Here is a 26164-nt window from a genome sequence, read left to right as displayed (position 1 = left end):
ATGGGAATGAACAAGCGTGGAGATTTGAAATTGCACGGATTGGAAGGAAGCTCAGGTTAGGTTCGGGCACCTCCAAACGCACCCCACCCCCTTTTTTTTAAAAGCCACATGGACTGAGGTCTCGATCTCCAAGCTCCCCAGGACGGAGCTGGCCGGGCAGCGAGAAGCAGAGGCGCCGGGAGCCCGCACCGCGCGCGGAGCCGGGCGGAGCGCCGAGCCGCGGGCTCAGGCAGCTTCGGGATGATCCGCGACATCGCCACAAATCTCTCCGCCCAACCGCTCCGGGGGCTCAGAGGAAGGCAGCGATTTCGGAGATCCGGGCCGGGAGCCGAGTGAGGCCGCCGCCCGGCGGGCTGTGGGCGGTGAGTATTCCGGGCCGCGCTGCGCCGCGGGCCCGAGGATGGAGAGACGCCGGGGGCATCTTGGACTGCGGTGGCCGCTGCTCCCCGAGACGCCCGGGAAGCGGCGGCGCGGGCCCCCGGGCTGGATCGGGGAAGGGGCTTCGGGGCGATCGAGGGCAGGGCTGCGCGGAGGCGCGGTGGTCCAGCCCAGGCCGCCCGCCTGGGGGCTCGGGAGCCGCGGGTGAGGTCACCTCGGGGCGGGCGGGCTAGCGCCGGGCCGGGGCGGAGCGTGGGGACGCGCGTCTCTCCCACCGTGTCTAGGGCCCCGCGCGCGTCGTCCAGGGCGCAGGGCTCCCCTCCTCACTCCCGCCCGGCCCCGGAGGCGCCCTTGGCCCCGCGCCCAGCCTCGCCCCCCGCATCCTCTCTCGACCCCTGTTAGGGACTCGAACTACAAATGATGGGGCGCGAGGAAGAGGGGGCGGGGAGACCCGGGTCAGAGGACTTTCGGGGTTGCTGGAGGACTCCTGGCGCAGGCTGCAGGGACTGCGATCGGCCCCGCTTCCCCGCGGAGCTGGCGGGCTCCCAGCGTGTGGGGAGACACGGGATGGAGCGGGGGTGAGGGAGTCTCGAGGTGCTGGGGAGGGGGGAGCACGGAGGGTCCCTCTCGAAGAGGGCGGCGATCGGGGGAGGCAGGCGGCGGGAAGGCCAGACCGCGGGGCTCCAGCCCCCGGCTTGAGATTCGGGTCCCTCAGTTGTGGTTCTGATCGAGGCCCCTCAGGAAGGGAAGGGGAGACAAAAATGAGGCGAGGGGCCGGGGGCGGGGGCGGCTTTGTCGGGACCGGACGCCGCTGAGGCCTCGGACGGCGTTTTAGGAGCTCAACTCTGCTTAACAATTAAGCCGTTTTCTTTCCACGGAAAAGCTGATCTAGGCTCATTAGCAAGGATGAGTGAGGGTTATTATTGGACATTGGAAAGGTTCCTTTTCGCTTTGCCTGTGATGTGTGTATGTGTATGAGACAGTCAGTCAGTCAGTTAGTTATTCACCATTCACTAGTGATGGTGGATAAAATAGGCTTTGGAATCCCTCAGACCCGGGTCCAAATTTGGCTTACCACGCAGGTGGCGCCAGTTGTAAAGAACCCACCTGCCAATGCAGGTAGACTTAAGAGAGGTGGGTTCGATCCCTGTGTTGGGAAGATCCCCGGGAGGAGGGCATGGCAACCCATTCCAGTTTCCTTGCCTGGAGAATCCTATGGACAGAGGAATCTGGTGGGCTACCGTCCATAGGGTCGCAGAGTTGGACATGACTGAAGCAACTTAGCACGCGTGCACCTGGTAGTTTAGCCTCTCTAAGCTGCATGGCCCCCATTCTACAAGTAGCCTCGATTTCCTTATCTGTGAAATGGAACATTAGTATCAACTGGACAGAATCGTGGTGGAGAAGCCACCAAGCACAATCCCTGGCCATAGGAGGCACTCAGGTGTTCATTTCCCTCTAACTCAGCGTGAACCTGGCTAGGGTACCTGACAGTCTTTTCTACTGCGCTGTGGTCTCCGCACTAGCTCAGCTGTTCCAGGCTCTTCAGCCTGTTGACCTCAAGTGCACCCTCTAAAGGCTGGATATTTCCAGTGCACACCAGGTCTAGAGTGCAAATATTGATAAAACCAAATTACAGAGAGGCCCCTACACACCTACATCTAATGACGAACCTGCTACCAGCATAGCTGTCCACCTCTGGGGAAGACTGTATTTTATATTTTATTTTGGAGCTTTCCCTTTCACTTCTCACTTATAATGAACTCCTTATATGCTAACATAATCGACCCTGATGCTGGGAAAGATTGAGGGCAGGAGTAGAAGGGGACAACAGAGGATGAGATGGTTAGATGGCATCACTGATTCAAGGGACATGAGTTTCAGCAAACTCTGGGAGATAATGAAAGACAGGGAAGCCTGGCATGCTGCAGTCCATGGGATCACAGAGAGTTGGACCAAACAACAACATCACAATAGTCAAATTAAAAATCGATGACTTGCTTATAAAACTTACTCCCCTAACAGCGGTGTGGAAAGTTTAATTTCCTTTTAATCTCTGAAACACTCCCGCAGGCTCTGAATTATTTTCATTTCTGCCTGTTACCAGGTAAATATGTAGCTGATTTCCATGTCATAGCCTGCATGTGTTACTTCATTTACCCCATGGATAGTTTCTCTTTCACTGGTAATGAGCTCACTTTAGGGAAGGATGGGAAGTTGACTATTGGTCCCTAATCTTCCCATCTCCTTCCTTCAGCTTTTTCAGTGCAAGGCCCTAATGTGACTGGCAGAGCTTCTATTGCAGGTGAGCCTAGAATGGGTTACATCTTATACTTCCCTTTCTATCATTAGGCAGACTGTCCTCTCATGGTGGGAGAAGAGAGTGTTGGGGAAGCACACACACAAGTCTACAGCCCAATGCAGACTAGTCTTCCCAAGGGAAACGGCTCTGAATTGCCACCAGTCTACTGGAGGCAAGAAGCTGAACCAGGAGATGTTTAAAAGATAGAGGGAACTTTACTTTCTTATAATAAAGTTTGTTATTCAGTCACTAAGTTGTGCCCGACTTTGCCACCCCATGGACTGCAGCACACCAGACTTCCCTGTCCTTCACCATCTCCTAGAACTTGCTCAAACTCATGTCCATTGAGTCAGTGATGCCATCTAACCATCTCATCCTCTGTCACCCCCTTCTCCTCCTGCCCTCAATCTTTCCCAGCATCAAGGTCTTTGCTTCAGATGGCCAAAGTATTGGAGCTTCAGCATGAGTTCTTCCAATGAATATTCAAGGTTGATTTCCTTTAGGATTGACTGGTTGGATCTCCTTGATATATATTTAGAACTTTCCCCAAAAATTTAAGTAAAGAGAGAAATTACTTGAAAGACCATCATTCAAAGAATAATCTCCATCAACAGGTTTGTTTCACTCCAGTCTGTTTTTCCCCTACTATGGATAACATATTTTTAAAAACAACCAAAAAGGAGTTATTTCATGCACCCCATTTTGTGACCCCCCCCAAGTATAATTCACACCTTAGTGTGACCTTTATATGTCTTCAAAGAGCCTGTGTAGTTTCATTTTTGATGGTGCACTGGCATTGCATAGCTATGGCATGAGTGACTGATTTAACACTTACTGTAATGTTGGATATTAGAGATATTTGTAAGGTCGTTTTTTTTCTCTCATTCTTTCAAAATTTCACTATTAGAATTCAGTTAAACCTTGAAGGATGAGCAGAAGAGGAGCAGGAGATTTGAAGGAGAGAAGAGTGTTCCCGAAAGAAGAAAACATCATGCACAAAAACTTGCAAGGCTGTGCCAGGTTCAGGGAGCTGCAGGTGCTTCCACCAGCCTGGAAAGTAGAGGGCAAAGGTGAAGAGCAGGAGGAGGGAGCTGGCAGAGCGGCAGATAACGCAAGAGGAGAACCTGGGGGCAGACAGGGCAGTTTGAACTTGATCCTCAAGATAACCTGACAGGGTGGGGAAGTTACATGGTAAGATAGCATTTTATCGCTCCCAGCAGCCTGGGTAAACAAGAGGTGACGGGAAGAACCCAGCAGAGAGCAGCATCGTGGGCAGGAAGTGTAGTGGCTGAGAACTGCCCAGCTGTTTAAGAGATAGAATCATCTAAAAGATAAAAACAATGAGTGCGAAAGAAAGAGTCAAGATGTGTTCATTGCTCGGTGGTGTCCGACTCTCGCAACACCATGGACTGTAGCCTGCCAGGCTCTCTGTCTGTGGAATTTCCCAGGCAAGAGTACTGTAGTGGGTTGCCATTTCCTTCTCCAGGGCATCGAACCTGGGTCTCCTGCTTTGCAGGTAGACGCTTTACTGTCTCAGCCACCAGGGAAGCCCAATAGATAAAAATAATGATTAGGAGAGAAGGGAAGAGTCACAATGAGCCCCAGGATAGATCCTTTAAATTGCTCTTCCACTAGCATCCTTGATCTTTTAGTGCCTGTTTCTTCCCAACAAACTCTTAGTCTGGGGATTAGTGAACTTTACCTATAAAGGGTCAGAGAGTAAGCATTTTAAGTTCTGCAGGTCACATAGCCTTCAAAAAAGTAAAAACAATTCTTTGCTCAGGAGTGTACAGAGAGAGGCTGTGTAAACGGCACAGGGCGCCTCCCTAAAGGAGGTTGGGCTCTGGGTGCTTTGCCACAATCTGCTTCTGTCCTCTCGTCCATGGGCCAGTACTGCACAGAAAAGCCCCCCAGTTGGAGGTGTTCCTAGTGTATTTGGGACCGTTTTTTACATCACCTTCCTCCACTGCAACTAAAGGATTTTCAGTAATAATCACATGTCACGGTCAGTAATAATTGTTTTCTGATTTGCTCTTCTGTTTTAAAATAATTACCTGAAACAAAGAATGCATTTGCATTTTAAAGACATTATTCAAACTGAGTAAAACATTTCTTGCATTGACTGCTTTCCAAACCCAAGTTTTTCACCCTGCGCTCTGGCACTCTGTTTCGCTCTTTTAAATTTTAAACAAAAATGAAGACTGCAGGTGGGCATGTGGAGGGCAAAAGTCAAGTAGCTGGCATCCTGCTCCTCATCCCCACCATCATGTGATGTCAGGGTCCATCTCGAAGGTCCTGCTAAAGGCAGTGATGTGCAACACTGCAGGCACTGCAGACTCAAACTGAGCTGAGCTGAGTGTCAGCAGTTCTAAATTCTTAGAAACTCTTACTGTCAAAACAGATATGTGCATACAGATGGTCAAAAGACACAGGAAAAGATGTTCAATGCAAATTAAAATTTCAGTGGTCAGAATAGCCACCGTCAAGAAGTCTACAAATAATAAATTCTGGGGAGGATGTGGAGAAAAGGGGAACCCTCCTACACTGTTGGTAGAAATGTAAATTTGTGCAGCCACTATAGAAAACAGTGTGGAGAGTCCTTTAAAATAGAGTTGCCATACGATCTAGTGGTTCCACTCATGGGCATGTATCTGGAGAAAACCATAATTCAAAAAGATACATGCACCCAAATTTTCACTGCAGCACTGTTGACCATCGCCAAAACACGGAAGTAGCCAAATGTCCATCAACAGAGGAATGGATAGAGAAGATGTGGTACATATATACAATAGAATAATATTCAGCCATTTAAAAAAAAAATGAAATAATGCCATTTGCAGTAACATGGGTGGATCTAGAGATCATCATACTGAGTGAATTATGTCAGATAGGAAAACACAAATATCATATGTATCACTCATGTGGAATCTCTAAAAAATGAAACAAATGAACTTATTCACAAAACAGAAACAGATTCACACTTAGAAAACAAACTTCCAGTTACCGAAGAGGAAAGGTCAGAGGGAGGGATAAATCAGGAGTTTGGGATTAACATATACACACTACTGTATATAAAATAGATAATCAATAAGGACCTATTGTATAACACAGGAAACTACATTCAATATTATATAATAACCTATAAAGGAAACTGAATTGCTGTGCTGTACTCCTGACATGCTATTGTAAATCAACTATACTTCAATAAAAAGATTTTTTAAAAAGAAAAAGACAGTAAGGGAAAAAAGCCAGATGTGTGCAGCTGGGGCCCTATATGTGTCAGTTCAGTTCAGTCGCTCAGTCCTGTCCGACTCTTTGTGACCCGATGGACTGCAGCATGCCAGGATTCCCTGTCCATCACCAACTCCCGGAGCTTGCTCAAACTCATGTCCATTGAGTCAGTCATGCCATCCAACATCTCATCCTCTGTCATCCCCTTCTTTTCCTGCCCTCAATCCTTCCCAGCATCTGGGTCTTTTCCTGTGAGCCAGTTCTTCTCATCAGGTGGCCAAAGCCAAAATATCACCATTAGTTCTCTGAAATAACTTCCATGTAGAACACAGTGTTTAGAAAATGATGCTGATGCGATGCTTACAGACATAATATGAAAACATCACTGTTTGAAACCTTGACCAACAACAGATTTTTTCAGGGAAGAGTGTTCTGTCTGTGACATCCAGAATTACTGGCACAACAGTGATGACAAAAAAGCAGACCAACTTCTAGTCGTTGGTTCTTGCTTTTTTTGTCCTCGTTGGTGGCTTCTGGGGCCGAGTGCCCCCTCCGCTCTGTCCGTGGGGCTTCACTGCCCCGTAGGGCTCAGCTGCCCAACAATCACTTCCACTCGTTGTAGACAGTGGTTTGTTTCATTATCCTGAACCCTGAGGCCCCAACATAGCCACCATCCTCCTCATTCTCAACCAGTGAGCTAGCTTCCCTGGACTTCACCAAAGAAATTACACTAACAAGCATAACTTTCCATCCCATGCTTACTGTCTTATCTCTATCTATCTGCTGCTTCCTCCAGTCTTAGAGGATTGGTCACCCTTCTTGATCAAGACTAACCCTGTCCCATGACCTTTGGGGTTAATCATTCTCTGTCTCTCTGGGCTTCCCAAGTGGCTCAGTGGGTAAAGAATTTGCTTGCGGTGTAGAAGTCACAAAAGACTTGGGTTTGATTCTTGGGTTGGGAAGATCCCCTCGGGGAAGGGCATGGCAGTCCACTCCAGTATTCTTTCCTGGAGAATCCATGGACAGAGGAGCCTGGCAGACTACAGTCCATGGGGTCACAGAGAGTCAGACACAACTGAAGTGACTTAGCACGCATGCATCTATGTCTGTCTCTGTCTTTATCTCTATCTCTATTTTTTTCTTTATTCTCAGTTCCTATGCACATACTTCAATCTCATCCTACAAGATAAAACCAGAGACCTTCCCTGACCTGGTATCATCTCCCCTCTAGCTCCATCCAACCTCCATCCTCTTGATCGAACAACTTGAGAGATGGGTGTATACAAAGCACATATGCCATCTTATCTCATCCTTGTGCAAATGCAGCTGCCAACTGTTCATTTTGTAAAGATAAACTCTAAGATCCTTTTTTGACACATAAAGGCCTTCAAGATCTAGCCCTGGCTTTCTGGTAACCTGAACATCACTGTAGTATCCAAATTTCTTTAGTCTGATTTCCTGTTGTCTTAGCAGTTTTCTAGCTTCCCAGGTAAATGCTCAGAATGGGGGTGGACAGAAGGGATAAAAGTAAGTCTTGTATGTCAGATATAGCATCATCATTATTAGAAAACTCTATCTCCCATTGTCAGATAACAAATTAGCTTCTTCTTTACCAGTCTCCCGAGTTGGGTTCGTATGAGTCAGTCCCCCTGAGGCCAACCCCCTGTAGCTGTACTGAACAAATTGAACACTTGGACCCACAAAACTATGAACAATAACCTCTGCCAGGAGCCTGCACAGGACCGAGCTCCCCTGCCTAAGGCCAGGAGCCTTCCTTCTCTGACATCTGTGTTATCTGTCAGTTTCCATCTCAGTAAGGGACACAAGGCTTGGGCTTTGGCATCAGGAATAGCTGGGTTCAATTCCCAGGTTCCTGTCTAGCCATGCTATCTACTGGCCTTGAGAACTTGGGAAAGGTGCTTAACTTCTCCGAGTCGATTTTCATTTCTTTGAAATAACCATCATAGTATTTATATACAGGATGACTGCAAAGATGAAACAGGTTTCATAAAAGCACTTGGTCTTGTGAAAAGCAAGACGTGTTCCCAAATCTACATAATGACGAAGACTAAAGATCCAGTGTGACAGTGGGGTGACTTTGGTTTTGATGGGGAGGTAGTGCTGTCCAAAGAGGAAGGAGATATTTTTTGTTCTAATGTTCCATGAAATTATTTGTCCTTATGTATTTCAGAACATCTTGGAAAATGTATACAAGTCATGAAGACATTGGGTATGATTTCGAAGATGACCCCAAAGATAAGAAGACACTTAAACCCCACCCAGACATTGACGGCGGCTGGGCCTGGGTGATGGTCTTGTCCTCTTTCTTTGTGCACATCCTCATCATGGGCTCCCAGATGGCCCTGGGCGTCCTCAACGTGGAGTGGCTTGAAGAATTCCATCAGAGCCGCGGCCTGACGGCATGGGTCAGCTCCCTCAGCATGGGCGTCACTTTGATTGTGGGTATGTTCACGTGTGACCTGTTGTCAATTATAACTATACTATGACAGTCCCTCGCTGTAAGTCATGCTTTATCTCGTTGAAGTACCAGAGATGAGATGTTGGTGGATGTTACTCTTGTTTTTATTGTGGTCAGATATACCTAACATGAAATTTAACCTTTTAACCATTTTTAGGTATACAGTTCAGTACCATTGAGTACATTCATCACCACCGTCCATCTCCAGAACTTTTCTCATCTTCCTAAACTGAAATCCTACCGATTAAGCCATAACTCCCCATTGCCACCTCTCCTCTCAGCCCCCTGTCTCTGACCACTACCATTCTGTTTAAAGTCTCTATGAATTTGTTTACTCTAAGTACCTTGAATAAGTAGAATCAGACAATATTTGTTCTTTTGTGTGATACTCCTATTTGAGTACTGTAAACATTTTGAGCATTTAAAAAAATGATCATTAAAATGTTTGCCCCTGTTTTCTTAACTATTGTAAACCATTACCTACCATTACAAATCTGTTTTTAAACACTTATCAATATTTTTAAAAGATAAAAAAACTTAGAGAAAACACAGTAAAAGTAAATAGCCATCCTATTTCAGAGCCCTGGTGTTTTAAATTTGAAATATTGATCCCATGTGGTTGAAAAATCTATTAAGCTGTTTTTAGAAAGGTTATTGATACAGCAAACAGGAAGGAATAATAATATATTCTTGTATTTTGTTGTTTAAGCTAACCACCCAGAAATCTATGAAAGCAATTCTTATCTAATTGGAGACAGTAAACCAGAAAGCTGAAAAAAAGTGTAAGTGGTTAGTCACTCAGTCGTGTCTGACTCTTTGCAAGCTCATGGATTGTAGCCCGCCAGGCTCCTCTGGCCATGGGATTCTCCAGGCAAGAATACTGGAGAATACTGCCCTGCACTCCTCCAGGGAAAACATAAATGGCCTCAGATATCTTCCTGGTTTTGTGAAAGGATGTGTATGACAGGCATATTTGTGTTTGACGAGAGTCTGTGCCTTGTCAGTGTTTTCCACACTGGTAATTAATTGCTTGAATTCAATTCAGAGATTTGTGGATCTTGGCTGGTATTCAGCCAGTTTCTTTTTGGATAATACCAGTGACATTAGTAACAGTGGCAGTGCTAATGACAGAAAACAAGGACAGAGTGTTACTTCCCAAGATGTGTGCAGGGGGCATGTGTTTATCACAGGGACTGGTTACTGATCTAGTTTTAAAATTAAATAAGGGCACCATTACGTGTGTGAGTGAATTGCTGATAAATCATTTTTGCCTGTAACTGTAATGAACTGACTCCTTCAACCCTGCCGTGGCCTTGTTCACATCAGGACTGTTGTATCATATGAGAAGTGCAAGGAGGTTAATCTTAGTGCAGGGAATTTGCTAGTTTTATGTTGGATATGGGCTTCCCTAGTGGCTTAGATGGCAAAGAATCTGCCTGCAATGAAGGAGACCCTGGTTTGATCCCTGGGTTGGGAAGATCCCCTGGAAGAGGGCATGGCAACCCACTCCAGTATTCTTGCCTGGAGAATTCCATGGACAGAGGAGCCTGGTGAACTACAGTCCAGGGGGTTGCAAAAAGTCAGACATGACTGAGCGAAGAACACTTTCAAGTTGGATATAATTTTACCTTTTCAATGAGTAAGTAAAGGAAAACTAGTCTTCTGAAATACTTAAATCCATTTTCTTACCTTTTTTAAAATAAATATTTAGAGGGTAGAACAAAATACTTTCAGATTTAAACTAGGAAGTGTGTGTGTACAACAAAAAAGAAAATTCAGCCAAAGGCCAGGATATTTGTCCCAATATTTTCCAAGCCATCCAGTAAGATTGTCTTTGGTATTATTTCATGTTTCACAAGTTCCATAGGCATAAACAATGGAAATCAGTCCTAAAGTTATTGGATGTGGTTCTTGGGCTTCCCTCACAGCTCAGTTGGTAAAGAATCTGCCTGTAATGAGGAGACCCTGGTTCAATTCCTGGGTCAGAAGATCCCCTGGAGAAGGGATACGCTATCTACTCCAGTATTCTTGGGCTTCCCTTGTGGCTCAGCTCATAAAGAATCTGTCCGCAATGCTGGAGATCTGGGTCCGATCCCTGGTTGGAAAGATCCCCTGGAGAAGGGATACACTACCCACTTCAGTATTCTGGCCTGGAGAGTTCCATGGACTGTGTAGCCCATGGGGTCACAAAGAGTAGGACACAACTAAGCTACTTTCACTTTCACTTTCCTGAAGATGATCCCCCAAATCAGAACACCTAACTCAACAGTGGTGATGAAATGTGATTGTCACCTTTAATTGGGAGGTAACTGTGGATTCTGAATTCTGAGAGTCTCTGAATTCCAGACAGTGGAGCTTCCGACAGTAGAATAACCTTTCTTCAGGAAAGGTACCTGCCAGATAAACATCTTTTATCTTGTGATAAAATTATAGCACAGCAAGGCTCATAGTTATATAAATGAAAGGTCTTTTATTCTGTCTATCATGACCCTAAATTGCCATTCATTATCTAAGGTGCCTGATACAGGTGGCAGCAGATATGTTGGGTGCTTTTCCAAGGCAGAAGCCAGCAAAAACAGCTCTCCTTTATTTAGCACTTATTACACACCAAGTGTGGGCTCCCCAGGTGGTGCTAGTGGTAAAGAACATGCCTGTCGATGCAGGAGATGTAAGAGAGGTGGGTTCAATCCCTGGGTTGGCAAGCTCCACTGGAGAAGGGTATGGCAACCCACTCCAGTATACTTGCCTGGAAAATTCCATGGACAGAGGAGTTTGGTGGGCCCACAGTGTAGTAAAGAGTAGGACACGACTGAAGCTACTTAGCATACATGAACTCATGCACATGCCAAGTGCATATGATGTACATGATCTCATTTGATTCTCTGGCAAGCCTGGGGGCCAGACCATCATCTTCATCTCACAGAGGAGATCATGCAACACTCAGAGACGTTACGTTACTGAAGTTAACTTGTAACCGGTAAGTGAGGGACAGGCTTCAGATGTGGTCCACTGGACTCCAAAATGGTGCCCACTCTACCACCCTGCCTGCCATGACATTGAATGAGAACCAAAAATATATTTGAAGTGAATAAGTATAAATTGTTTTCTCTTTCTCATCCTTGTAAGGACGTTGAGTTACCGCTTTTAAATTTAAAAATTCCATGAACTGCGCACAGAGTTGAAAGCACTCTCTCGGGCAGTGACTCGCCCGTGGGAAACTAAATTCATTCTTTTTCTGTTCGGCTTTGTCGAGTATTAGTTGCAGCACTTGAGGCCTTCCTTGTGTCATGTGAGGTCTTTCATCTCAGCGCACAGACTGTCTAGTTGTAGCACACAAGCTCAGTATTTGCATGGGCTTCATTGCCCCACGGCATGTGAGATCTTAGTTCCCTGACCAGGGACTGAAACCACATCCCCTGCACTGCAAGGCTAATTCTTTAACTGCTAGATCACCAGGAAGTCCCAGCTTAGTAAGTGTTTAGCCTGAGATAGTCCCACCTGAACATAGGGTTTCATAACTGCATAAAGTAATCATGATCAAAAAATGTGACATCTTTTTTATTTTTTTTGGTGACACTGCACAACTTGAGGGATCTTACTGCAATGAGAGTGCTGAGTCCTAACCACTGACTGCCAAGGAATTCCTAAGATGATGTTTAAAATGCATGATCTTGGACTTCCCTGGTAGACCTGTGGTAAAAACTACACCCTTCCAATGCAGGGGACTTGGGTTCCACCCCTGGTTGGGGAATTAAGATCCCACATACCACACAGCACAGTCAAAAAAAATAAATAAAATGGATGATCTTACTGAATGCTCCAATGCTTTGACCACCTGTTGTGAAGAGCCAGCTCATTGGAAAAGACCCTGATGCTGGAAAAAACGGAGGGCAAAAAGAGAAGAGGGAGCCAGAGGATGAGGTGGTTAAACAGCATCACTGACTGAGTAGATACAAATTTGAGCAAACTCCAGGAGATAGTGAAGGACAGAGGAGCCTGGTGTGCTGCAGTCCATGAGGTCGCAAAGTCAGACTCGACTTAGCGGCTGAACAACAACACTGAATGTTGAGTACAGCCTCAAATGTTTGAAGAAGGAATCACTTATCCCAAGACAAGTTGCACAACGGCAGGAAGAAAAGAGGGTTGACAAAAATAAAAAAAAAAAAAAAAACAAAATAGAGCAAAGTGTATTCCTGAATCTCCACACAGTGTCCTAAATGCATAGCCTGATGGGTCTCATTGGAACTGAGAGTCAGCAGAGCCTGAAGTATGTGTGAAGTCATGAGAAGTTCTTTCCGGCTTGGTTTGCATCTAGATGTCCTCATGAAAACAGGCTACAGGTGCCTCGCCTGAAGCATGGACGTCCCGAGAACCCCTTCCATACTCGCTTAAAGTCTGGAGAAAAAACTCAAATGTGTACAGAAGCCAAACAAGCCACGTACATGAAACCAGGAGGCCAAATAAGAGACTGACATGTGGGTGGGGACTGCGGCAAACCGGAGAGGGTGTGACACAGGTAAACAGGATCACCTACCGTGCACAGCCAGCTGCTTTGGGCCGTATGGGAAGATCTGTTGCCCCTGGATTTTTTTATGAATAATCCTAATTTTTAAATGTTGGCAACTGACTCAAAACATTTAAAACTTTGTTCTCGATAAACAAAATGTATATACAGGCTGTGTGGAGCCCCTGGACCTCTAGTGTAGGATCTGTTGTAGACCAGAAAATGAATCAACATGTCTATTTATTTCAGGCCTGTCTTCCCTGAAAATCTAGAACCTTGTGTTCTTCGGGGACATTTTTGAAACCTGTCTTTGCGTGCCAAAAGCTCTCTGCACATAAGGCCACGGCAGGGGGTTTGGTTTGTTTTAGTTAACAGCTCTAGTAATGTTTTGTCTTCATATAAAGATTCCCTAAGAAAATAAAATGAAAATAAAATGCCACTCAGTTCAGTTCAGTTCAGTCGCTCAATCATGTCTGACTCTTTGCAACCCCATGGACTGCAGCACGCCAGGCTTCCCTGGCCATCACCAACTCCCGAAGTTTACTCAAACTCATGTCCATTGAGTCGGTCATGCCATCCAACCATCTCATCCTCTGTCATTCCCTTCTCCTCCCACCTTCAATCTTTCCCAGCATCAGGGTCTTTTCAAATGAGTCACTTCTTCGCATCAGGTGGCCAAAGTATTGGAGTTTCAGCTTCAGCATCAGTCCTTCTAATGAACACCCAGGATTGATCTCCATTAGGATGGACTGGTTGGATCTCCTTGCAGTCCAAGAGACCCTCAAGAGTCTTCTCGAACACCACAGTTCAAAAGCATCAATTCTTCGGTGCTCAGCTTTCTTCACAGTCCAACTCTCACATCCATACATGACCACAGGAAAAACCGTAGCCTTGACTAGATGGACCTTTGTTGGCAATGTCTCTGCTTTTTAACATGCTGTCTAGGTTGGTCATAACTTTCCGCTAGTCAGTTCCTTTCTCAATGTCTGTGACAGGGCCTTTCATCGGCTTGTTCATTAACACCTGTGGGTGCCGCCGGACAGCCATCATCGGAGGGCTCCTGAACTCGCTGGGCTGGGTGTTGAGTGCCTACGCCGTGAACGTGTATTATCTCTTTATTACCTTTGGACTGGCAGCTGGTAAGCATTGTGGATTTCCTTTTTTTTTTGTGGCCACGCCACACACCGTATGGAATCTTAGTTTCCCAGCCAGGGGTGGAACCCAGACCCCTTGCTTTAGATGCACAGAGTCTTGACCACTGGGCCTCCAGGGAAGTCCCCATAAGTGGTTTTCCTAAACTTGACTTTATGTGTTCCTGTTGAGCATTTGGGCGATGAGTTTCGTCGTGGAGAAAAGAGATCCATTAAATATTTAGTCCCTTTGTCTCCATCCTACCCTACCCATATCCTATCCTCCAGGTAATACTTTTAATATAAGATATTAAATATGCCTGAAGTGTGAGGAAACAACCGAACAGCTGTACTTGGCCTCCCTAATAGAATTTAATTAAATTTTCTATATCTGGTTCTAAGTGCTAGTCCTTTACTTGTAACAAAACCCACGTACTAACAACATTCTCTCATTTAAGAACTGCAGAATCCAGCGTGAATCAGAGAAAAATCACGTTCTCCTTTGGTTCTGCTCAAAATAATGAAATAGCAGCAAAACCCACACAGATTTAGAGACTGTAAGAATCAAATCCAGAGCAGAGTGGCAGTCCCCAGGAGATATATAACAATTGGCTCAGGCAGCACAGTTTGCATATCCATTTTGCAAAATGATTCCCAGCCATAATTTCTTCTATCAACAGATAGCAGAATGCACACGGATAAGTAGTGTCTTACTCATACAATTGTATTTCAGTCAACTGGATCCAGCCTGACCTTTTAGAATACAGAGCTATAATCGTCATAAGTGGCATCTTGATGGCGCTGTTTTCATAAGAGTTCAAAGTTAGAATTGGAACCCTTGGGTTTTTTTTCCCACGTGTATGTGTGACTTTGGGAAAATTACTTAACTTGCTTATGCCTCAGTCTCTTTATCTGCAAATGGAATAATTGACTGCTTGGCCTACAGGATTATTGAAAAGGTTACATGAAATGATCTGTATGAAGCACTTAGCACAATGCTTGGCACATAATAAAGTCTTAAGCAAATGTTAGCTAATATATAATTGCTATTATATATAATACAATGTTTTTATTGTAAGCTTAAGTTTATGCTTTAAGGTAGCAGGAGAAGGTGAACATAAAAACCAATTGTCCACATAAGCTGACAAGTTGGTTCTCTAGGATGTATCCACATATACATCTTTAGGTGGAAAAAGCACTTCTGTATGCTATGAAGCCTAGTTTGGAAACCATTGATCTGAAGTGAAGGACTTGACAACAGTTCTTAAAGAACAATTCAAAATGTTTTTCCTGAGGCAATTTAGAAACTTCCCCATAACAGTCCAATGAATAGAGCTGGCACAGGGATTTTACTTCTGCTAAAACTGAGGGAGTCACTCCAGGGTCTCTGGGCAGACACATGGGCGCCCCTAGGAACTTGATCCATGCTGTCTGGACATATGTACTATGAATTGATCCCCAAAACTGGTACTTGAGGGAGTTGCCTGGTGGTCCAGGGGGTTTACCAGTGTTAGAATTTTGCCCTTCACTGCCATGGCTCAGGTTCAATCCCTGGTCAGAGAACTAAGATCACACAAGCATGGTCAAAAGAAAAAACTAGGACTTGAAATTTATTCCCATCATTTAGACATGCCTGTGGGCAGACTCTTTGTTTAAATGGAATTTTATGTCTTGCAATTAGTTGCTTTGGATCCTCAAATAATGTGATCTCCATATTCATTCATTTACTTATTTATTCAACAAGTATTTATGGATCTAAGGAAGTAGGAAAAAGATCAGGAGACCAGTGAAACACTTTATTGTACCCACTTTTTATACAGGAAACACCTGAAGAAAGTCTCTGAAAATAAATGTATCCACTTTCTCCCCAAATATAATTATATTTAAGTGGAAAATCCAGCTAAGTCAGCTAGCTTGTATACTGTTGGGCTGTCATTAGTGAGACATTTGAAACTGATTGACCTTATTTTATAGAAAAGAAAAAAGTTAGATGCAAAGATCTGCAAAAAGTTAGTGACTGAAACAACAAAAACAAAACTAAATTAATTAAAAAAATTTTAAAGGCAAGTTATTGAGATACATATGTGGGTATGCATGTTTATCACAGTACAGTGATAAACATATTTGTATATCTGTATGTACATATCTCTTTATGTTTGAAAGAGACTTTGGTGACATCCTTCATTATAAGAAGCATTTGAGGCAGATTTGTTTGTTTTTTTAACATCTAGGCAATTAAAATTGCATGGATGTCCTCCTAATGAGCAGAAAATTAACATCTGTTTGAGTGATCTTACTTACCCAGGAGAGTCTGGACAAATTTCTTCAGCTCTGCCATTTAAGGGCTCCATTTTCTTACTCGGCTCCTGGAAGAATCTTTCCCTCCAATCCGAGCTTTTTACTCAAAACCACAAGATTGATTCTCCCCTGCTCTTCTTCTTCCTGGCTTATCCGGGTACAAAGTTGAAAGTGTTAGTCGCTCAGTCTGACTCTTTGCAAAGAATCTGACTCTTTGCAACCCCATGGACTACAGCCCTCCAGGCTCCTCTGACCATGAATTCTCCAGGCAAGAATAGTGGAGTGGGTTACCATTCCCTTCTCCAGGAGAGCTTCCCCACCCAGGGATTGAACATGGGTCTCCTGAATTCCAGGCGGATTCTTTACTGGCTGAGCCACCAGGGAATCGACCTGATGTGGTGAAGAATTGTTCCAGGGCCCTGCTTGACCACTGGGCTTGGGTCTCAGTATCTCCAAGGCCTGTCCTACACACTCATAGAATAATTGTGCCAATTATGAATCACAAAGTCACATGAGGAAGGGGGATGCTGTTCAGGACAAGGAGAGGTAATAGATGCTTATAGCATCAGGCACGGATTTTTTTTTCTCCCACGTCGTGGGAGTATTTATTATTTAAATGATGTTATAATTGGTGCTACTCTTATGCTTTGGTCTCTCGATTCGGTTCCTTATTAGTCATTTCATTCTGCTGCTGTTTAGTGATCCGTAACCACATTTAATTTGGGATGTTGGTTATTGTCAGTGACAAATCAGATTTTGAAAAGTAAACTTTTGTGCCTCCAGAAAAATGAAGAATGGCAAATTTCAAAGGACAAATGATCCAGTTTCCTCAACAAGTAAATTGTGAGGAAAATAGAGAACTTAAGAGACTTAAAAAAAAAAAAAAAAAAAAAAATATATATATATATAGACCAACAAATAGCAAAGTGTGGGCCTTACTTGATTTAAACAAATCTTTTAAAAATATGGTCATTTTTGAGACAGGGTCTTCCCCAGTGGCTCAGCAGTAAAAAAAAAAAAATCCAGCTGCAAATTCAGGGGACATGGGTTCGATCCCTGGGTCCGGAAGATCCCCTGCAGAAAGAAATGGCAACCCACTCCAGTATTCTTGCCTGGAGAATCCCATGGACAGAGGAGCCTGGCAGGCTACAGTCCATAGGGTTGCAAAGAGTAGGAAATGACTGAAGCAACTGAGCAGCAGCTTAAGACAATTAGAAATTTAAATACCTTCTGGATATTTTATGATATCAAGGAATGATTCATTTTTCAGATAAGATAATGATGAGATTATCCAGTTTAAAGAATTCATCTATTTTAAAAGCTGGAGCAAAATGCTTCTGCAGCTCCATCCTGGCAGCCAGGGGATGAGCAGTTAAGGATGAGACAGAGCACGGACGATGGAAAGGGACCCAACCGCGCAGTTGGGTCTGCCTTCCAATCCAGATTCTCCAGCTACCTGTTGCAGGGAAAGTTTCTTAATCTCCATGAGGTTCAATGCTCGCTTTAATAATTTGGGTATAACCAACAGGTAGCTTTCAGGTTATTATGAAAATTAAACCAGATAAAACCTGAAAGGCAACTGGAACATCATCGCCACTCAATTAGCGGTAACTGTTATTATTATATTTGTGTGTATGACTGCTCTGGTCTCCTTCCAAATTCAAGTAATTTTGAAACTGTTAAATGATGCTGAACTAGGGAAGCTTCTCAGCTTTGGGGCATGCTGTTGGTCACAGTCTCTTCTCTGCTATTAAGCTGCTATCCTAATATCAGGAGGTTGTAAGCATTAGAACAGAATGGGAACCCCTTGAACAACTGAAGCGGGGTTTTATGGTTTCCCTCCATCTGTACCTAGAAGTTGAGAACACAACCTTTAACCTCTTGGCCAGTGCTCTATTTGATTTCATATTTATTTTATTTTTTAATAAACTTCATTTTTAGAGCCATTTTAGGGCTTCCGAGGTGCCCTGCAGTGGTAAAGAACCCACTTGCCACTACAGGAGACATAAGAGGTGTGGATTCAATCCCTGGGTCATAAAGATCTCCTGGAGAAGGAAATGGCAATCTATTTCAGTATTCTTGCCTGGAAAATTCCCATGGACAAAGGAGCCTGGTGGACTTCAGTCCATGGGGTCACAAAGAGTCAGACACAACTGAGCACAGCACCACAACTGTTAGGTTCAGCAAAACTGTGCGAAAGCACGGTGTTCCCAGTACCCCTGCCCCCAACACACACCACCTTCCCCAGCAGCATTAATTTTGCCCATGTAAACCACCAGCTGTTCCTGTTTTCTAAGAGAAATACAATTTAAAAAATCAGAGCTACAAATGAGTATTAGGTGGTTTTGATGTCTAGTAGCTATGTATACTCATGGGTACATTTTAATTCCTTTTATTCTTCTGATGAATTTGGAAACACATTGGCCCATTCCTAAGGCTTCTGCAAATTGCCTGGAATCACTTCCTCCCCTTGTCCATGAGTACTTCCTGTGTTTTAAGTGCAATTAGCACTGACAGCAGAGGGCTCAGAATGCATGCTATCTTTCAACAAATCATTAAGCACATGCTATGTATTCTGGGCAATGCCCAGCATACCAAGGGCTAAAATACACACAGTCCTGCCCTGGTGGAGCTTATATTCTCATGTGAGAATGCAGACTTTACTTTAGTTGTTTATTTAGTATATATAATTTATCTAATATAATTTATTATTATTATTGGTGTAACCTATTCTGAAAAGCCTGTTGGGAGAAATGATGGACTAGAAACAGGCTTCTGTGGGTGATGATCTTGGTACTTACCTCCCAAGCTCCTTTTTTTTAAAACAAACATGATTATATCTTTGTTTAAAAGTTATCCAAAAGAAGAGAAAACTCGGGGTGGGTGTAGGCCACAGCAGGAAAAGCCCACATTTTGGACGACAAAAACACACCTGGGTTCAGAGTCTTTCTGAGTGTCAGCTTCTCCAAGTACAAAATGGGAATAATGGCATCTATTGTGTAAGATGTTACAATTTTATAGAGGGGATTACCTGTGGTAATGTCTGTAAAGCACATGGACCCCGGTGAGTGGTCAATAAGTACTGGCTATTGTTATTTGGAGAAGGAAATGGCAACCCACTCCAGTATTTGGCCTGGAACATCCCATGGACAGAGGAGCCTGGCAGGCTATATCTAGTCCGTGGGGTTGCAAGAGTGGGAGGCGACTTAGCAGCTAAACTATTGTTGTTATTCAAAAACAGTTACCGAGATGAAGGTAATGAGATGCAGATGATCTCGAAGGCTGCCACCTGGGGCTGTGGCCATTTACGTTGTGCTGTCTGCCTTTTCTCCCCTCTCGGGGCCGCAGGCTTCGGCAGCGGGATGGCCTACCTGCCGGCCGTGGTCATGGTGGGCAGGTACTTTCAGAAGAGGCGCGCGCTCGCCCAGGGTCTCAGCACCACCGGGACCGGCTTCGGCACGTTCCTCATGACGGTGTTGCTCAAGTACCTGTGCGCGGAGTACGGCTGGCGGAACGCCATGTTCATCCAGGGCGCCGTGTCCCTGAACCTGTGTGTGTGCGGGGCGCTCATGAGGCCCCTCTCGCCTGGGATGGACGGCGATGGTCCGGAAGGGAAGGCGCCGCACCACGTCCTGCCGGCTCACTCCACCGAATCGATCAGGTCCAGCGGACAACTGAGGGACGCCGAGGAGAAGCGGGGAGGCCCTGGCACCGAGGACAGCTCCCTCGGGGACGCGCCCGCCCAGGCGTGCCAGGAGAAAGCCGTGCACAGAAAGGACATGTGCGCCTTCCGGCTTCTGAAGACGGTGAGCCAGCTGACCATGAGGGTCAGGAAGGGCTTTTGGGACTGGTACTCGGGCTATTTTGGGACAGCCTCGCTCTTTACTAATCGGATGTTTGTCGCCTTTATTTTCTGGGCTCTGTTTGCCTACAGCAGCTTCGTCATCCCTTTCATTCACCTCCCAGAAATAGTCAACTTGTACAATTTATCAGAGCAAAATGATGTGTTCCCCCTGACTTCGATCATAGCCATAGTTCACATCTTCGGGAAAGTGGTCCTGGGCATTGTGGCCGACCTACCCTGCATCAGCGTGTGGAATGTCTTCCTGATGGCCAACTTCACCCTGGTCCTCAGTATTTTTATTCTGCCCTTGATGCACACCTACGCTGGCCTGGCAGTCATCTGTGCCCTGATAGGCTTTTCCAGCGGTTATTTCTCCCTGATGCCCGTGGTGACGGAAGACTTGGTGGGGATTGAGCACCTGGCCAATGCCTACGGAATCATCATCTGTGCTAACGGCATCTCTGCGTTGCTGGGACCGCCTTTTGCAGGTAAACCCTTCAAGGCATTAAGAGCTTAGAGTGCATGTAGAAAGGTCGAGTTCTCATTTATATTAAAAATCCAGGATGAATATGAAGTAAGTTTCCATGTGTGCACACACTCCTTTCTCCCTGCCCCCATTCCTGCCCCCAATTTCTTGTGTATAAATTTTAGCAACTTAAAGGTTATTCTTTCACATAGAATGTAGATGAACTTTTGGTCCTTAACCTGTGAGATAAACAACCAGGCTGGTAAAACAGAGACTGCCATAGTGCAGAGCCTGCACCCCATTAGAAGGAGGCAGTCTCTGCCAGTTCAAGCTGATTTCACCAAGAAATAACAGAAAATCATGACTAGCTCTCCTGTTGTTAGCACTCCCCCCACCCCCAACCAACAACCCACGAGAAGCTAGGACTCTTCACTCTCAGGTGACTTTTCCAGATTTTCAAAACACATCTGTAGATTCAACAGATCTGTGGGCTGGAGCTAGCCCTGTAGGAGTTTCTGTGTGTGTGCTAAGTTGCTTCAGTCATGTCCGACTCTTTGCGATCCCATGGACTGTAGCCCACTAGGCTCCTCTGTCCATGGGATGGGATTCTCCAGGCAAGAACGCTGGAGTGGGTTGCCATGCCCTCCTCCAGGGGATCTTCCTGACCCAGGGATCGAACCCGTATCTTTTACATCTCCCGCATTGGCAGGCAGGTTCTTTACCACTAGTGCCACTTGAGAAGCCCAGGAGTTTTCTACTGGTGCTGTAGTAAATCTCCACAAACTTACTGGCTTAAAACAATACAAATGTATAATCTTACAGTTCTAGAGGTCAGAAGGCTAAACTGGATCAGTTCGGTTCAGTTCAGTTGCTCAGTCATGTCCAACTCTTTGCAACCCCATGAACTGTAGCATGCCACCAACTCCTGGAGTCCACTCAAACCCATGTCCATTGAGTCAGTGATGCCATCCAACCATCTCATCCTCTGTCGTCCCCTTCTCCTCCTGCCCTCAATCTTTCCCAGCATCAGGGTCTTTTCAGATAAGTCAGCTCTTTGCATCAGGTGGCCAAAGTATTGGAGTTTGAGCTTCAGCATCAGTCCTTCCAATGAACACCCAGGGCTGATCTCCTTTAGGATGGACTGGTTGGATCTCCTTGCGGTCCAAGGGATTCTCAAGAGTCTTCTCTAACACCACAGTTCAAAAGCATCAATTCTTCAGTGCTCAGCTTTCTTTATAGTCTAACTCTCACATCCATACGTGACCACTGGAAAAACCATAGCCTTGACTAGACGGATCTTTGTTGGCAAAGTAGTGTCTCGCTGCTTTTTAATATGCTTTCTAGGTTGGTCATAACTTTCCTTCCAAGGACTGGATCACAGTGGGCCAAAACCAAGGTGTTGGTGGAACCGTATTCTTTCTGGAAGCTCTCTGGGGCAATATGTTTGCTTGCCTTTTGCAGCTTCTGGGACCACCTGCTTTTTTGTCCCCTGACCCCTTCCTCCATCATCTATGCCAGCAGCAGAGCATCTTCTCGTTTCTCCGTGGTTCTGACTCTGCTGCCTCCTCTCATTTTTAAAGATGCCTGTGGCATTGGGTCCACTGGATAATCCAGAAAAAAACCCATCTCAAGATCCTAAACTTAATTCCATCTGCAGAGTCCCTTTTGCCGCCTAAGGTAACTTCACAGGTTCCAGAGATTAGCATGTGGGCATTTGGGGAGAGGTGGGACATTCTGCTTACCCAAGGCCCAGAGGCCTCCAGTTGCCAACATCTAGGGTGAGATCTCTCACATACGTTCACCTCAGTTCAGTGGAGAATTTACTACTTGCATAAGGCATGCCAGAAGCCATAGGCACCCAGGAGGAGTCCCATGCCTGGGCAGGTACATCTCTGAACCTGTCATTCTGGGCAAGTTTTAAGCTTTGTGGCATATTGACCCAGTCCCCAAGAAGTCAGGTGCTGGGCAAAGTCACAGAGTCTCCCCACAGTCCTGAGATTTAAGGCAGGAGCCTGCAAGGCATGACAGAGGCTGGGGTCAAATGTTAACACCCAGGTGGTCTCAGGAGGTGGCTGTTGGGGGCATCCAGGCCGGGGTTGGGCAGCAGTTGTGAGAGCTACCAGAAGTTCTGGGCAGGGTTTTCACCGGAGGAGCCTCACCTATTCAAATGTCCCACCCTCTCCTTTCTGGCTGCTCCTGGCCCTTTATTCTCATATCCTGTGCAGAAATACTTCTTCCCGGTAGCTGGGGAAACTCATGGATTCAGGCCGAAACCCTCCCACCTCTCTTCCCAGTCTCCCTACAGACCCACAGTCATCTCCTATCCTAGGGCCCTACTGGCAGAGGGCTTGTGCTAACTAACACACCCATCTTTATGTCCCACCCAACACGATTTGAAGCTCCAGAAATTATATATATATATATATATTTTTTTTTTTTTATTCAACTGATGCTCAGAAAGATTGAGGGCAGGAGGAGAAGGGGGTGACAGAGAATGAGGTGGTTGGGTGGCATCACCGAATCAGTGGACATGTGTTTGAGCAAACTCCCGGAGATACTGAAGGACAGAGGAGCCTGGCAGGCTACAATCCATGGGGTCGTAAAGAGTTGGACACAACTTAGCAACTGAACAATAACAGTTCAGCTGACAATGCTGGCAGCTGGCTGTCTAAAGTTTAAAACGCAAGACTTGTTTTAGGAAACCCAGAGGCTACATATGGGGCCCCTTCTGAGTCAGGCTGCTCCTATTTTCTGCTCATACACAGAAGTGCAAGCCAGCATTTCTAGGTGACAGTGAATATCTATAGCAATGCAGTAGACTGTTGGCAGCTGAAAAGTCAGAACTGCTCGGTGATCTCATTGTATAGAATTCTCTATCAGTTAGGGATGCATTTGGTTGTAAAATCACACCCCAACAACAATAGCTTAAATAGAGATTTAATTGCATCACATAACCAGAAATCTGGAGTTCAGAAACTAGATGATATTGAGACAATGTCTCAAGATCCTTTTGGCCTTTTACTCATGCTGGTTGCTCACAGTCACATACTGGCTCCAGTGGCTCCAGTCACTACAAACTTACTAATAACAAGAAAGAGGAAGGGATGAAAGTCCCAGCAGACTTCCACTTATATCTAATTGGCCAGAACCATGTCTCACAGTGAGTCTAAGCTTCAAGGGAAAATGAAAATTGGAGAACTTTCCGTTCTAGCCTCGGGACTAGAGGAAGGAAAGGAGAAAAGATTTGGAATGGGAATTGGATTAATCAACCAGTGGTAACTTCCAAAGAAGTTAAATATCCATTAAGGGGATGGGGACTTAATCAGTGACTCATCCACCCTCTTGTTGTAAGTCCTTCAGATATATTGTATGTGGAAATAGAATCTGCCATTGATGTTTCTTTGCATGATCAGGGGGTACTTTCTGCTTCTAATGGTCAGTCTGAAATTATTTTATACTGATCCATTAGATTGCAATGGGCTTCCCTGATAGCTCAGTTGGTAAAGAATCCACCTGCAATGTGGGAGACCCCAGTTCGATTCCTGGGTCTCGAAGATCCCTTGAAGGGCTAGGCTACCCACTCCAGTATTCTTGGACTTCCCTTGTGGCTCAGCTGGTAAAGAATCCGCCTGCAATGCGGGAGACGTGGGGTTTGATCCCTGGGTTGGGAAGATCCCCTGGAGAAGGGAAAGGCTTCCCACTCCAGTATTCTGGCCTGGAGAATTCCATGGACTCTATAGTCCATGGGGTCGCAAAGAGTAGTGAAAAGAAAGTGAGTGACTTTCACTTGTACTTTTTCATTAGATTGCAGTAGCAATCTATCTATCACAAAGCAGCTATGAGGTACTGCGTAATTCATGATCAGTGTTAATTAAAGCACCAAGGTCTGACAGCATGGTTTTCTTATCCCATCCCTATGGTCATTTCCTTTTCACACATTTGAATTCTAGTGCCCTTTCTTGAGTGGAAGGGAAAGGAATTACAACTAGAAGATAGGGAGTTATACCCACCTCTCAGTCCTCAGGTCTGATCTCTGCTTCAAGGTTCCTCCCTAGAAGTGGAGTCTGTAGCTGAATTTGATCCACGATGGATGGTAGAAAGCACTGTATTAATGGTGGATGTGTGTTAAATGCTGCCATAGTGTAGCCCCCCAGTCTCCTCTGTCCATGGGATTTTCCAGGCAGGAGTGCTGGAGTGGGTAGCCATTCCCTTCTCTAGTGGATCTTCCCAACCTAGGGATCAAACCTGGGTCTCCCACATTGCAGGCAGATTCTTTACCATCCGAGCCACCAGGGAATCCTCAAAATGCTGCCATGGAAATGTTAAAATCAATGTTCTGATGTACATCTCCAGGCCAGCAACCTAAAGGGGCCTTTCCTTCTTTTTGTTTATTTCTTCTTCCACTGAACCTATGCGCTGAGAAATGCTGAGCATCATGATTGGCTAACTGCATTGTGTTTAATTCATTGATTTTCCAGGCCAAGGAGCCAATATTGCAATGAGACACAAGGCCAGCCTTTATGCATTATAGCAGTGGCTGGCAATATGAGTGACTAAATAACCACATTAAATTCTTGCTAGAAATTCCAGGTGGGCTAGAAATTATTACTTAGCTTGAAGTGCTATAAGGAAAATTACTGTTCACATTAGCTTTTTCTTTTTAATGGGTTTAAAAATGAATGTGTTTTCCATTTTTCAAAGTGATTTCTACTGGCATTAAAAAAAATCTGGTACAATTTAGTAGCATGTTAGATAATCACACATATCCATTTAGCAGAAGAATATGCAATCAGAGATATTGAACAGTCACTTCAACCGTGTCATTTAGCAACACTAACTTCTTGATGTAATTCATTGTATAATGTTCTGGGCATTCAGTTTGTCTCTTTTAAAAGACGTAGTAATAGTAGATCCTTTTTTAGATGTTTCCAGGGTAAAGTATAGCAAAACTCAGCCACCAGATTTGACTGACCAAGCATCCACAATTATCTCCAGTATTCACACAAAATGTAACAGGCTAACAATAATTTGTAATTTTTTTCACCAAGAGCTTGGAACACTTATTTATTAAGTAAGAAAAACAGCCATCACTCCTCATTTGATAGACTCAAATGAAAAAGGAATGCAAATTAATAAGGAACCAGGTTTTTACTTTGAAGCTGTTGATTTCAGTTGATGGTTGGATCAGGACTGCCAAGAATTCCGAGCTCCAAAACAAAGGACTGAGATCAGACCTATAGGGAGAGATGGGTGAAGGACGGGAGAGATGGGTGATGGATGAATGAGGTGGGCGTCTCCTCTGAAATGTGTCGTTGCTAACGAGTTCTGTCCCTATGTGCTGGACTGAAGCATGTGATAGAAGTGCTGTCTCCCGACCTGCTTTGCATCAGACTCAGGACTGGGTTGAGTTCAAACTAGCAGAGATGGCAGGATCTGGAATCATTTCAGAATAAATCCTAAAGGTAGATTGGAGAAAACCATGGAATTCATTTAATGTAACAGTTAGGGCCACTCCTAACAATTTGCACTGTC

The 26164-nt window shown here is 45.0% G+C and overlaps 1 protein-coding gene across 5 annotated transcripts in view; it reads left to right on the top strand.

The window, feature by feature from the left end:
* The first annotated feature begins 271 nt into the window (after positions 1-271).
* The window catches only part of SLC16A14 (solute carrier family 16 member 14), a 39035-nt gene continuing 13142 nt past the window's right edge, over positions 272-26164 (top strand). For 3 of the 5 annotated variants that reach the window (XM_061387398.1, XM_061387405.1, XM_061387387.1), the window contains exons 1-4: positions 675-956; positions 8103-8374; positions 13890-14033; positions 19671-20654. In XM_061387398.1, the coding sequence (XP_061243382.1) occupies positions 796-956; positions 8103-8374; positions 13890-14033; positions 19671-20654 (1561 nt within the window). In that variant the 5' untranslated portion in view covers positions 675-795. Of the gene's footprint in view, positions 363-674; positions 957-983; positions 3295-8102; positions 8375-13889; positions 14034-19670; positions 20655-26164 lie in introns of those variants that run through there. The other 2 variants (XM_061387412.1, XM_061387422.1) reach the window with 2 other exon arrangements.

The sequence above is a fragment of the Bos javanicus genome, chromosome 2 (assembly GCF_032452875.1).
Source record: "Bos javanicus breed banteng chromosome 2, ARS-OSU_banteng_1.0, whole genome shotgun sequence".
Classification (NCBI taxonomy): domain Eukaryota; kingdom Metazoa; phylum Chordata; class Mammalia; order Artiodactyla; family Bovidae; genus Bos; species Bos javanicus.
This window is presented reverse-complemented; position numbering and strand designations above follow the sequence as displayed.